At 33.0% G+C, this 11,194-nt stretch overlaps 2 protein-coding genes across 2 annotated transcripts; both read right to left on the bottom strand.

Annotated features, from left to right (window-relative positions):
- Window positions 1–172: 172 nt before the first annotated feature.
- LOC127241249 (histidine-containing phosphotransfer protein 4-like) lies at window positions 173–2,219 on the bottom strand. The gene is made up of 6 exons (XM_051260180.1): window positions 2,132–2,219; window positions 1,676–1,806; window positions 1,402–1,470; window positions 579–650; window positions 433–505; window positions 173–325 (listed from the first exon to the last, which is right to left on the bottom strand). Exons 1-6 carry the CDS (start codon window positions 2,177–2,179, stop codon window positions 281–283), a joined length of 438 nt encoding a protein of 145 aa, XP_051116137.1. The 5' UTR covers window positions 2,180–2,219; the 3' UTR covers window positions 173–280.
- A 2,845-nt stretch (window positions 2,220–5,064) lies between these two features.
- On the bottom strand, window positions 5,065–9,694 carry LOC127240250 (NADP-dependent malic enzyme, chloroplastic). The gene is made up of 20 exons (XM_051258813.1): window positions 9,487–9,694; window positions 9,086–9,390; window positions 8,353–8,473; window positions 8,184–8,258; window positions 7,937–8,088; window positions 7,746–7,851; window positions 7,587–7,652; window positions 7,411–7,506; window positions 7,252–7,323; window positions 7,076–7,159; window positions 6,901–6,999; window positions 6,779–6,826; window positions 6,629–6,682; window positions 6,433–6,531; window positions 6,242–6,331; window positions 6,073–6,150; window positions 5,918–5,992; window positions 5,739–5,829; window positions 5,532–5,660; window positions 5,065–5,419 (listed from the first exon to the last, which is right to left on the bottom strand). Exons 1-20 carry the CDS (start codon window positions 9,514–9,516, stop codon window positions 5,331–5,333), a joined length of 1,959 nt encoding a protein of 652 aa, XP_051114770.1. The 5' UTR covers window positions 9,517–9,694; the 3' UTR covers window positions 5,065–5,330.
- Window positions 9,695–11,194: the final 1,500 nt, after the last annotated feature.

The raw sequence follows: 11,194 nt of genomic DNA, 5'->3' as shown, positions 1-11,194 counted from the left end.
TTAATGTGTAATTGAATGTTATCAATAAAAAGTATTTATGTTATCTTATTGAAGGAAAATACTAGCTTAGTGTAATTGTGCAAATTGCATTGCAAGGACACTAATAAAACTCTATTACAAAGATTGTTCAAACATGTAATCGAAAGTTTCCTCGGCTCAAATTAATTAGTACACTCATAACAATACTCATCAATTTTTTTTATATATAAAAAAAAAAGATTAATAACAAAAATCTCAAGAAATCATAGACACTTCGATAGCATGAGTTGATCGAAGTGTTTCATCGACGAGAAGCAGAATAAACAGGTCCAACTTGTCTTGCAATCTGCACAATTAATGAATGATAAACAATATTTATGAACAGTTAGGAATGATTTTTATTTTTATTTTGAATTAAATTAGAAAGAACTATAAATTTAATTATTTTGGAACCTGAAAATAAACTTGCAGCTTGTTTTTGAGAGTAGTGTATTGTTTCTTCAGTTTATGGAAAGTTCTTCTGCATCTGTTTGCAGAATAATATGATAATAAAATTATATATATATATATAAATATATAAATGATAAAAGAATTATTACCCTTGAGCATTTGCAGCTTCACAGTGTTGTCTGAAGTGAGTGCATTCTTCTTTCACCCTTTTAGCTCCAATGCTGCAAAAAAAAAAAAAAATTGAAAATAGTAACAACCTAAGGAAAAAGAAAAAAGAAAAGTATCTTAATTGAAGATTATTAAAATAAATTAAAGTAATACTTTGTTTGGAGATTTGGATTTTGAGTTTGGGATTTGAATAGTAAAATTTTTGAATTTGAATAGTTGTATGATCTGATATAAATAGGTATTGATACGATGTTTTGAATGTAAAATTGATTTTTAGTATAATATAAAAAATAAAAAATAGGTGTTTGATTTGATATTTTTGGGGGGAAAAATGGGATGAATAGTACAAATCTTCACAGATCCCTCAAACAAACACACCATAAATGTGTTGTTTCATGATTTATACGTTGTCTATTTATTGTATTAAATGATGTAAATAATCGTCTAAGAGTTTTATGAATACACACTATTTATTTATTTATATATAAGAGAGTTAATCAACACGTCCCATGTACGTGTACGGAATTTTTCGACACTAATACCCTATATACATATATCACTATCATAAAAAATGTGATTTGTGTTTGGAAAATTGCCTCGGAATTGATTCCGAGGCTGTAAAAATACAAATAAAATATATTTTAAAATCAGATGGATTCGAATAGTTAAAATGGCTTCAGAACTTTCGAAATCAAAATAAATGACTTTGGAATTTCCGAGACCAATGTAAAAATATATTTTATTATATTAAATGGCCTCGGAATTTTCGAGATTAAATTAAAAATATATTTTTTATATATATACCTTGAAGTACTGCCCTTGAACTGCTGCATGTGGCTGTCCAGCTTAGCAAAGTCCAAAGGATTCTTCTCCCTAAAAAAACACATACACAAATCATGATATAATTACTCCAATAATGTATGTATTTCGATTTTTGCATTTATGTTTCTATTTTGAATCAATAGTGCTTGAATTTAATATTTTATTTCAAAATAATATATTTTTATAGAAAATTATACGAAGTGAATATATATATATATATAAGAAATTACAAAAGTTCCGGCTGTAATGAACTTACAAAGCTTGCTCAATGATGCCGATAAGTCGGGCGGAGTCCTGGTAGTACAATGTAACAACTTCTTCCACAAAATTAGGGTTTGTGTCATCTTGAAGCTCTTCCAATTGCACAAATTGCTCGTCCAAATACCCCTGTGCATGAAGGGACCGGTTATGGTACTGATCGAGTCATATTAATTACCTCAATCAAGCGTATTGTAATAATATACACAATATACAATTGTTATTAAAATATTATTAGTTTGTCTCGTCTATCGGGTGCTATTCTGACTTGTAATGTGCGATATGTCCTAAGGTTAATAGAAACATATATGTTGTTCTAACTTCTAACATTTGTCTATTTTGTTATGCGTTAAGTGCTCGATTATGTTTGAAGTACTGTTTGAATATATTAAATTATATTTAAATATAAATAGAAAGAGAGTAGAGAGCTTAATTACAATGTAAGAAAAGAGACCTGATCAAAGAGGGACTGCTTCATGTAGGCAAGTTGTGACCTCTGCATATCTAATTCTTTTAATTTCAAGATTAGGGTTTGATTTGATTTGATTTGATTTGATCGATCTAAGAATGGATATGGAGAGGGAGGGTTTATATAGATCGATCTTACTAAACACTCATCAAATCTTAAATTTATATAATATATATATATATATATTCCCCTATAGAATATTCTTTGTGTAAAGGTGACAAACAGACAACACAGAATTTGTTTGGATGGATTTAACTGTTTATTTTTGAGAGTTGTGTTGTAATAAAGTTGTACAGCATCAGTATATATATATATATATGATATGTATGATATAGAATCCTACCATAACCCATCAGTTTTAAATTGATTCCATTCTCTCCTAGTTAATTAATTTAATTATACAAAAAGAAAAGAAAAAAAAATCATCTATCTGTTGGTGTGGATCACATTAAATTAAAACTAAATATTATCTTCACAAATATATGCCCACAAATCTGCAGACAAACACAATAAAGCCTACTTACTATAAAGAGTGATTGATGATGATGATTTATAATAATATTTATTTGTACTCAATCTCGTATTTCAATCTCTGTCCTAGGCCACATCTGATTCTTTTTTTCTTCTTTTTTTTTTTGTAATGCTAGAAAGAATGAACCCTATATATATATATATATATATATATAAAGAAGTGTATGTAGGTATTGGTAACAGTAAAATTTGATTCTGTAATTAATTTGGTGTGGGTATGATTTGATTTAGTCGATGATAATATTATATTCTGGCAAACAGATGGACAGTATCAAGCTGATTCTTTGCTTACCTAAGTTGTGTCTTAATTGGCTGCTCCGAAAATTTAATTCACAGAATATATGGCTGCTTTAGAGCAGACTAATATTCACTATAATAAATAAAATTTATATATTTGTAATATAAATTAGTTTATTTAAATAAAAAAAAGTTCGAATAATTTCGGAACGATTCAGCGGGACACAACTAATAAACTGTTTTGGGTTCATATGTTGCTTACTATGGAGTCGGTTTTGTATTGCAGACTCCTTATTTATGATAAAAGACAATTTTATTATTTTTCTCAAAATTTTTTAACATGGTATCAGAGCCTATTTTTCTGATGTTGTAAATATAGCCTATCAATCTTGTTTCTCGGGGTACATTCAACCTCTCGATTGTACCAGAAGGTCTTGTGATTTTGAGATCATGCTATATGTTATCTGTCCATTGCTTGTCTATTGACTACATGCAATCTGAAATCTTGAAATCTATCTGCGATCTGCAAATTATCCACTGCTTGTCTGTTGCCTACATGCGATATGTTTGGTATTTGCGATCTAACTGTTTTCGGTTCCGATAGAGTCTTCTAATTTTCAACTCCGGTAGAGAGTCATGTTGCTTTTGACTCCGGTAGAGTCATGTCGTTTCCAGCTCCGGTGGAGTCATGTCATTTTCAGCTCCGGTGGATTCATCTAGTTTTCGCCTCCGATGGAGTTATGTCGGCTTTTGCTCCGGTAGAGTCATATCATTTTCGGCTCCGGTAGAGCGTCATCTCGTTTTTCGGCTCCGGTGGAGTCATGTCGTTTTCGATTTCGGTGGAATCATGTCATTTTTTTGCTCCGGTGGAGTCATCTCGTTTTCGGCTCCGATTGAGTCATTTCGTTTTCGGCTCCGGTGGAGTCATCTCGTTTTCGGCCATCTCGTTTTCGGCCAGGTGGAGAGTCATCTCGTTTTCGACTCCGGTGGAGTCATCTCATTTTTTGCTCCGGGGTGGGGTGCAAAATCATCTCGTTTCCGGCTCCAATGGAGAGTCAACTATTATTTTTATTTTTGTTTTTGCGTTTATGTTCAACTTTCGTATCAAAACTCTAGTTGGTTTCTGTTATACCACTTGAGTTTGAGGGGGAATATTTTAGATATTCAGTTTTAAATTTAGTAGATTTATATTTAGATATAGTCTTATCCATAAATTATATTATTTAGATTTAAGTCTATCGGTTTTTTATTGCCTATATATAGGCTCCTTATTTAGACAATTAATAACACAGTCTCATTATTTACCTCAAAACTTCTAACAAGGCGTATGAAAGTATGAAAGTTTGTATCTGGCCTGGCCCGGCCCGGTTTAATAAATTTCCTTTTAACTTTCAAGTCAATTTTTCATTTTACTATTTTAGTGAATTTAATTCAAAAAAATTTATTTTAACTGTCAGCTAAATATCAAAATATCAATAGTTTTACTTTTTACATTACTTTTACTTTAAAATCAATGGTAAAATAGACATTATACTATTTTTTATTATATTGTATATTTATAAAATATTAATTACCTAATGAAAATAGCATATTTTAAAATGAAATAATTTTATCCAAATATAGTTATATTCAAAATGAAGATATAGTTTTATAGGTTGATTCTGACCCACCTAGTTTATCTTATGTTGGACGGCCCGAAATTGTTACATCTATTTATCCTATCAGTGTTGACTTGTCCCGCAAGAGATGACGATGGACTCGTCGCTGTGAAATTTAAATTCCGACATTTTGAAATTTGGTCTGCCGATACACAATCTGCCTAATGTGATCATTTGTCGATTCTAGTTTGCTTTTATATTTAAATTCAATTAATAATTATTATTATTTATTCACAAATTTATAAAATAAATTAAAATTATAGATATATATATTAAATATGAAAAACATATATTCACAAATGCTATCAAACCTTCACAACCGACTGACCTCGCAAACAGTTCATTTGTTCCACATCGGCCAACAGCTGTTTAACTTTTTTTTAGATTTTATATATATCCTGGTTGACATTCTTCCCACCGGGAAGAATTTGTCCTATTGTCAAGTAAAATCCAATCAAATATACAGATAACGGAATCCTTTTAAAAAAAAAAAAAAAAAACAGTGTATGTTTAAACATGAAAATTGCAACAACATTCGACAAATCCTATTTTATTACAAGCAACATAATCCAGTGACCTAATCCTACTTTCTACACACAAATTGCAAAGTTTCGGAGAAGATAAGAATAATCTCAGAACAGGACTGTAAGGAAAAAAAAAAAAAAAAAAAAGCAAAACCCGACGGGATAAGACGGCGGTGCCGCCGATGCATATCGGAGACGGCTGCAATCGATAGGTCCGTTCCGTTAGTCGTTGGTTCAACGGTAATTGTGATAAATGGGGCTGTACATACAGCTTTCCGCGTAGGCGAAGAGGTTGTTTGGCTGCGGGAGCCGAGTAGCCAAACCTATGGCGCGACCAAATCAGGCAAAACAAAATTTTATTACGACACGACGAATTTGCTATAAATAAGGATGATCGATCGATCATGTTAGAACCAAAAATGAAGATGTTATTACCAAGCTCATACGCCTTAGCTGCCACTCTAGTCGCGATCTCGGCTGAGATTTTTCTGATGTTCGAAAAGGGCGGGTATATTAGCCCTTTGTCTAAATTCTCTTGGCTAACTTGATCAGCTAATGCTTCCGCTGTTAAGATAGGCGCAGCCGAGTTAGTTACTTAAGTTTGTCTCGAATCAGACACAACGTAAAATGGTAAGAACTTACAAGCTGCTAGAAGCATGTCGTCGTGAACTCGTATGGCGCCAGATATTATCAAGCCGAGCCCGAATCCAGGAAAAATGTAAGCATTATTCGCCTTAATCAAGAAATTAACATGGCCGTAAGCGCAAAAGTTCGAAAAATTAAATAAAATAGTCGACGAATCATGAATGGTTATACGGAACCTGGCCGGAAGCATAAAATTTGCCGTCGTATTCGACGGGACTGAACGGGCTCCCGCTAGCGAAAATTGCTCGACCCTACATAAGCGACGTAAACGAATTCGCTAAAATCGATCGGGCATTGCGACAAGTGTATTTAAAAATCGTGTAGCTGATACCTCACTCCATGAATAAGCTTCTTCGGCAGTACATTCTGATTGGGAGGTCGGGTTCGAGAGGGCAAGAACAACCGGTTTCTAACAGCACGTGAAATTTTTTATGTAACCTTAACTGCTGTAATAAGTTCCGTCGAGAATACAGAACGTGAAGATATATCGAAATTCTTACCTCGTTGAACGACGCCATTGCCTCGATCACTTCTCTTGTGAAGGTTCTTCCCGCTCCCGACGATCCGATTAGTATTGTGGGCTTAATTTCCTGTCCAGACATTTTATCCACCATTCGATTGCGCCGTCACTTCCAAAAACGATACATATATACCTATGTATATATATATGAACGTAAGATTGTAACCGTACCTTCACAGCATCTAACAAAGTTCGGACAGGTTCGTGTTCGTGAGCCCAAGGTCTCTTAAAATGTTGAAGCGACTCAACGCGGGATCTAACAATCAACCCCTGGAAGAAAGTGTGTAGGCGTTCGATATCTCGACGGTAGATTTCAAAAATGGAATCGATAAAAAAAGAGAAGATAAAACGAGGTTCAGCCGAATACCTTCGAGTCGACGAGCCAAATTCTTTTGCGAGCCTCTTTCAACGGAGCGCCAGTCTGCATACAAAAGAATTTCCGACTTCTTTAGAGAAAGAAAATTGGCCAAAAAAATGTTCGATTACCCGAAAAGAATTCTCGTTGTCATTCTTTCACCTGTTTCGATATTTCAAGCGCTATAAGCTCTGCAATTCCCGTGCCGGCCTGTACAACAATGTTCGAATTTGTTACCGTATATTTCATAATTTACAATTTTATGATAGGTAATGAAAAATCACCTCTCCAGCTCCGAGGAATAGGTAAGTATGTTCGGACAATGTACCCCCAACCACTCTAAGCGACGCCATAAGCCCGGCAAGAACTACCGATGCTGTGCCCTGATACGATCGAAAAACGAGATAAACATCGTCGATAGTACAGAACGATCGAATGCTCCACACGATTATATTTTACCTGAATATCATCGTTGAAAACAAGATGGGTCGGGCCGTACTTAGTGAGGAGATCAAAAGCATTGTGATTTGCAAAATCTTCGAACTACAAATCCTCAGACAATACGTTCGATAGAATGAATTAACAATCACTAAACAAAATTGGCAAACACAGGGTTGTCATAATATACAACTTACCTGAATAAGAACTTTTTCTCCATAATTTTGCTTCACTGCTGACATAAATTCGTCGAACAGCTCAGAATACTCCTGTTGATGTCCAAAAATTGCACTGAATCAGCGAAAACCCAAATAGTATCGTCAAAGAATCGAATTTGTAGTTAAAGATTGTTAAACCTGCCCAGTTGCTCTCCTCCTTCTAAGACCAATATAAAACTCGTCGTTTAACAGCTGCTCGTTGTTCGTTCCAACATCAATAGTCACCGGCAAGCACTGGGAAGAATCGGACATCAATTTAGTACATATGAAAGGCCGATCCATTACAAAATTATCGTATTGGTTCTAACACTTACAGCAGAAGGTCGAATGCCACCGAGAGCTGAATACAGTGAAAGTTTTCCGACAGGTATTCCCATCCCCTGGTAAAATTGGAATATTTACCGAAACGGTAAGTCGAATGCAGAAATTAATGGCATAACAAATTGGATCGATTTTTTTTTTTTTTTTTTTACCTGACAGCCAAGATCTCCGAGTCCCAAAATCCTCTCCCCATCTGTTACGACGATTACTTGAATCTTCTTCTCGGGCCAATTCCTCAGCACCTCAAGAATTCTTCCCCTGAAAATACGGGTCTGAAAATTTTTAGCGTAACTATGATGAAGAATCAATGCAGCACTTTATTTATTCCTGGCGTGTAAAATACTTTTCTTTCAGGCTGATGAAGAGGCCCTGAGGTTGTCTGAAGATGCTACCATATTTCTGACATGCTTCGCCAACTGTCGGAGTGTAGACAACAGGTAGCAACTCTTCAACATTATCAATTAGAAGCTTGTAAAACAGTCGTTCATTTCTTTCCTGGAAACAATCGGTGAATAGTGCCATAACTTACAAAAATGTCTGTAATAACAGCCGGAAGCATTCGAGAATTCCATTTTAGACGAAGAGAATACCTGAAGATCCATCATAGCCATGTATCTTTGTAGCGGGACTTGATATTGGCGCATGTTGCTCATCATCTTTTTAACCTATTGCAATAAATAAGCGCGAAAATAGATATCAAAACAATTATTAATCATCGTCGATGTTAGAAACAAAGAATTCAGAGCCTATGATGCTAACTTGGATATCTTGGCTTATAACCACGGGCGGGAGAAGACCACGTAAGAAGTGAGCATCCCTTTCCTTCTCCGTAAAGGCGAGGCCCTTGTTGTAATGAGGGTCACGCAACAATGGATATCCACTGTAATAGAATAGCCGATAGCCATATACTTACATCCAAACAAGTATGCGAAAACAATCTCATCTTATAACATTAAGGCTGCGATCTTTTGTGAATTACGAAATATTCCCTCCGTCCCAATTCAAAGTACCTTTTCTACCGTTTGTCCGTCCCACTCTAAATATCCCTTTTTTACTATTTGTAAAAGTAATTATGTATACTGATATCAAAATATTTTTTTTTTAACTTTTATCTTAATTACAAACATACATTACACGTACAATTTCTCGGTATATAAAGTGAAAATAGCAAAAATTTTAAAATCTCTTGCATACTTTCGTTGACCAATGAAATTATATTATTTTTTAATTTACTGCAAAATCCCAAATCACCCTTTGAAATTGGAAGGAGGGAGTATATATTTACTCTAGCATAACTTCAAATCAACGGTGATTGATAAGGCAGCGAGATCAAAGCAAGAAAAAGCCCTTTTTATAAACCCAATCTTCGAAAAAAACCACAAATGCAATTTCAAAGAAAAGGAGAAACAGAAGATATCGACATTTCCAAAGAATCTCAAGAAATTGAAAAAAAAAAGTAAAAAAAAAAAATTACCAGTTGAATGAATTTTACCTTGCAACAGTGACTGTCCAAGGCGTGATGTACTGATCCTGCGTGGCGCTATCCTCACCGTAGACGTCCTGGACGCCGCCGCAGACGGTCGGTTTAGATTCGTTATCGATCAATGGCGGCGATGATAACGAGGAAGGGGTTTCCATCGTCTCCTTCGAGCTATTATCGGTTAAGACACCAACGTTTGCCGCCGCTGCCGCCGCCTCTGGTTTTCCATTTGAACTCACGCAAGCAACGATCGATCGTGAAGCTGCTGCTGTCTTTCTTTGATTTGAGTAAGTCAATCCTCCCAATACAGGATTGTTCTGCAAAAAGTAAGGTTAAAAAGTTGAAATCGCGATTTATTTCAACAAAGAAACTTGTTCGATAAAATTTTTAAGGATGAATGAGGTCGGAATTACCAGAAAATTGCTTCCGCTTAGGGCAAACATGGCGGCTGAAATTCTCGGCGGAGAGTTCGAGAGTGTCGAGGATGTTAGATTGCGAAGACAGGACAAGATCGGGCAGAGAAATGAGAGGAGTACGGAAGCACTTCTGCTGCCTTCAATCGCCCCTTCTTCTCCTCCTCACTCTTACTCCGTTGAATGCCTTCTTCTTTCTCTGTAATAATAATATTTGGACACAGCAGCTGCCATTATCCGGTGTTTTTATTTTTTCAGTAATTATGGTAGTGTTATTTTGTTGTTTTTACGTATTTTTACTATTTAATTTATTTATTTTTTTAAAATATCAAATCAAATATATTATATTATAAATATATTTTACGTTCAAAATATTTTATTCATATATATTTATATCACATTAAATAATTATTCAAATTCAATTTTTTATTATTTAAAAATTCAAACTAAAATATTAAAACCCACAAACAAATATACTTTTTCATTTAAATTAAAAAAATTATAATTATGTTATTTTCTAAATTTTACTGTATATTTTTAATATTCTCATTTTTTCTTCTAAAAAATATAAAATAAAATAATTATACTTTTATGTTTATATTATATTATCTTCATTTCGTAACCGATAATGATCTTTGTCAGTCTCATAAAACTAATTTATTTTTATTCTAGTAAATTTATTTATTTAAATATATTTAATAAATATAAATTAATTTAATTAAACTTTTAATTTTACACAAGATTTCTTTATTTCTATATCTCCCTAATAAACAAATATTTTTATTTTTTAAAACTTTTCATTTTTTCTTATCAAATTAATATTAAGTTAATTGTAAATAGATAAATATTTTATTTATTTATTTGTATTATATAATTTTATTATTTACAAAATGGTATTCATATTAAATATATTTTATTGAAATATAATTGTAAAAATATTTAAAATAGCAACGACGTTATTTATATACAAAATAATATAATAATTTATTATTAATAAATTACTTATCAACACTATATAAAATGCAATGTCCTTAATGAAAGGTCTCAATTTCAACTCTCGAACAGAAAAAATAATACAAATCTATTTTACGTTCAAAATATCACATCATATTAAATAACAATTCAAATTCAATCTTTTACTATTAAAAAATTCAAATCCATAAACAAACAAATCCTCTTTTCTTTTTCTTTTTTTTTTTTTTTCATTCGAAATTTGTTAAAAAGTAATGGCAATGGTAAAAGAGGTCCATTGAAGGAGAGGATGAGGACAAGATTAGAGAGAATTGTAATATGTGGCAAGAAAAGAGGCCACATGACACCTAACTATTTGGAACTGTTGCATCATCGGAGTATCCGTCCAACGTTCATTGGGATCACATTTTTATTACAACCTTGTGCTTACCTAATATCCAATAATATACCCGATCGGACCCCTTCTATATATTTTCAAATTATTTTATATATTAAAAATTTAATTTCTTTATATAAAATATTATACACAATATTTATTTATACATCATCAAATTTATATATATATATATATATATTTATTATACTGCATGGGAAACAGAGAGCGCTCCGAAAGAAAGCGATGAATAGATACAGAGTTGGTTGAGAAAATGACCCTTAGTCAAATTAAAAACGAACAAAATTGAATAATACAATGAAAATGTATGTTAAATAATGTATTTCCAATATAAACATTGAA

Source organism: Andrographis paniculata, unplaced genomic scaffold (assembly GCF_009805555.1).
Source record: "Andrographis paniculata isolate CXL003 unplaced genomic scaffold, ASM980555v1 Contig18END, whole genome shotgun sequence".
Lineage (NCBI taxonomy): Eukaryota > Viridiplantae > Streptophyta > Magnoliopsida > Lamiales > Acanthaceae > Andrographis > Andrographis paniculata.
This window is presented reverse-complemented; position numbering and strand designations above follow the sequence as displayed.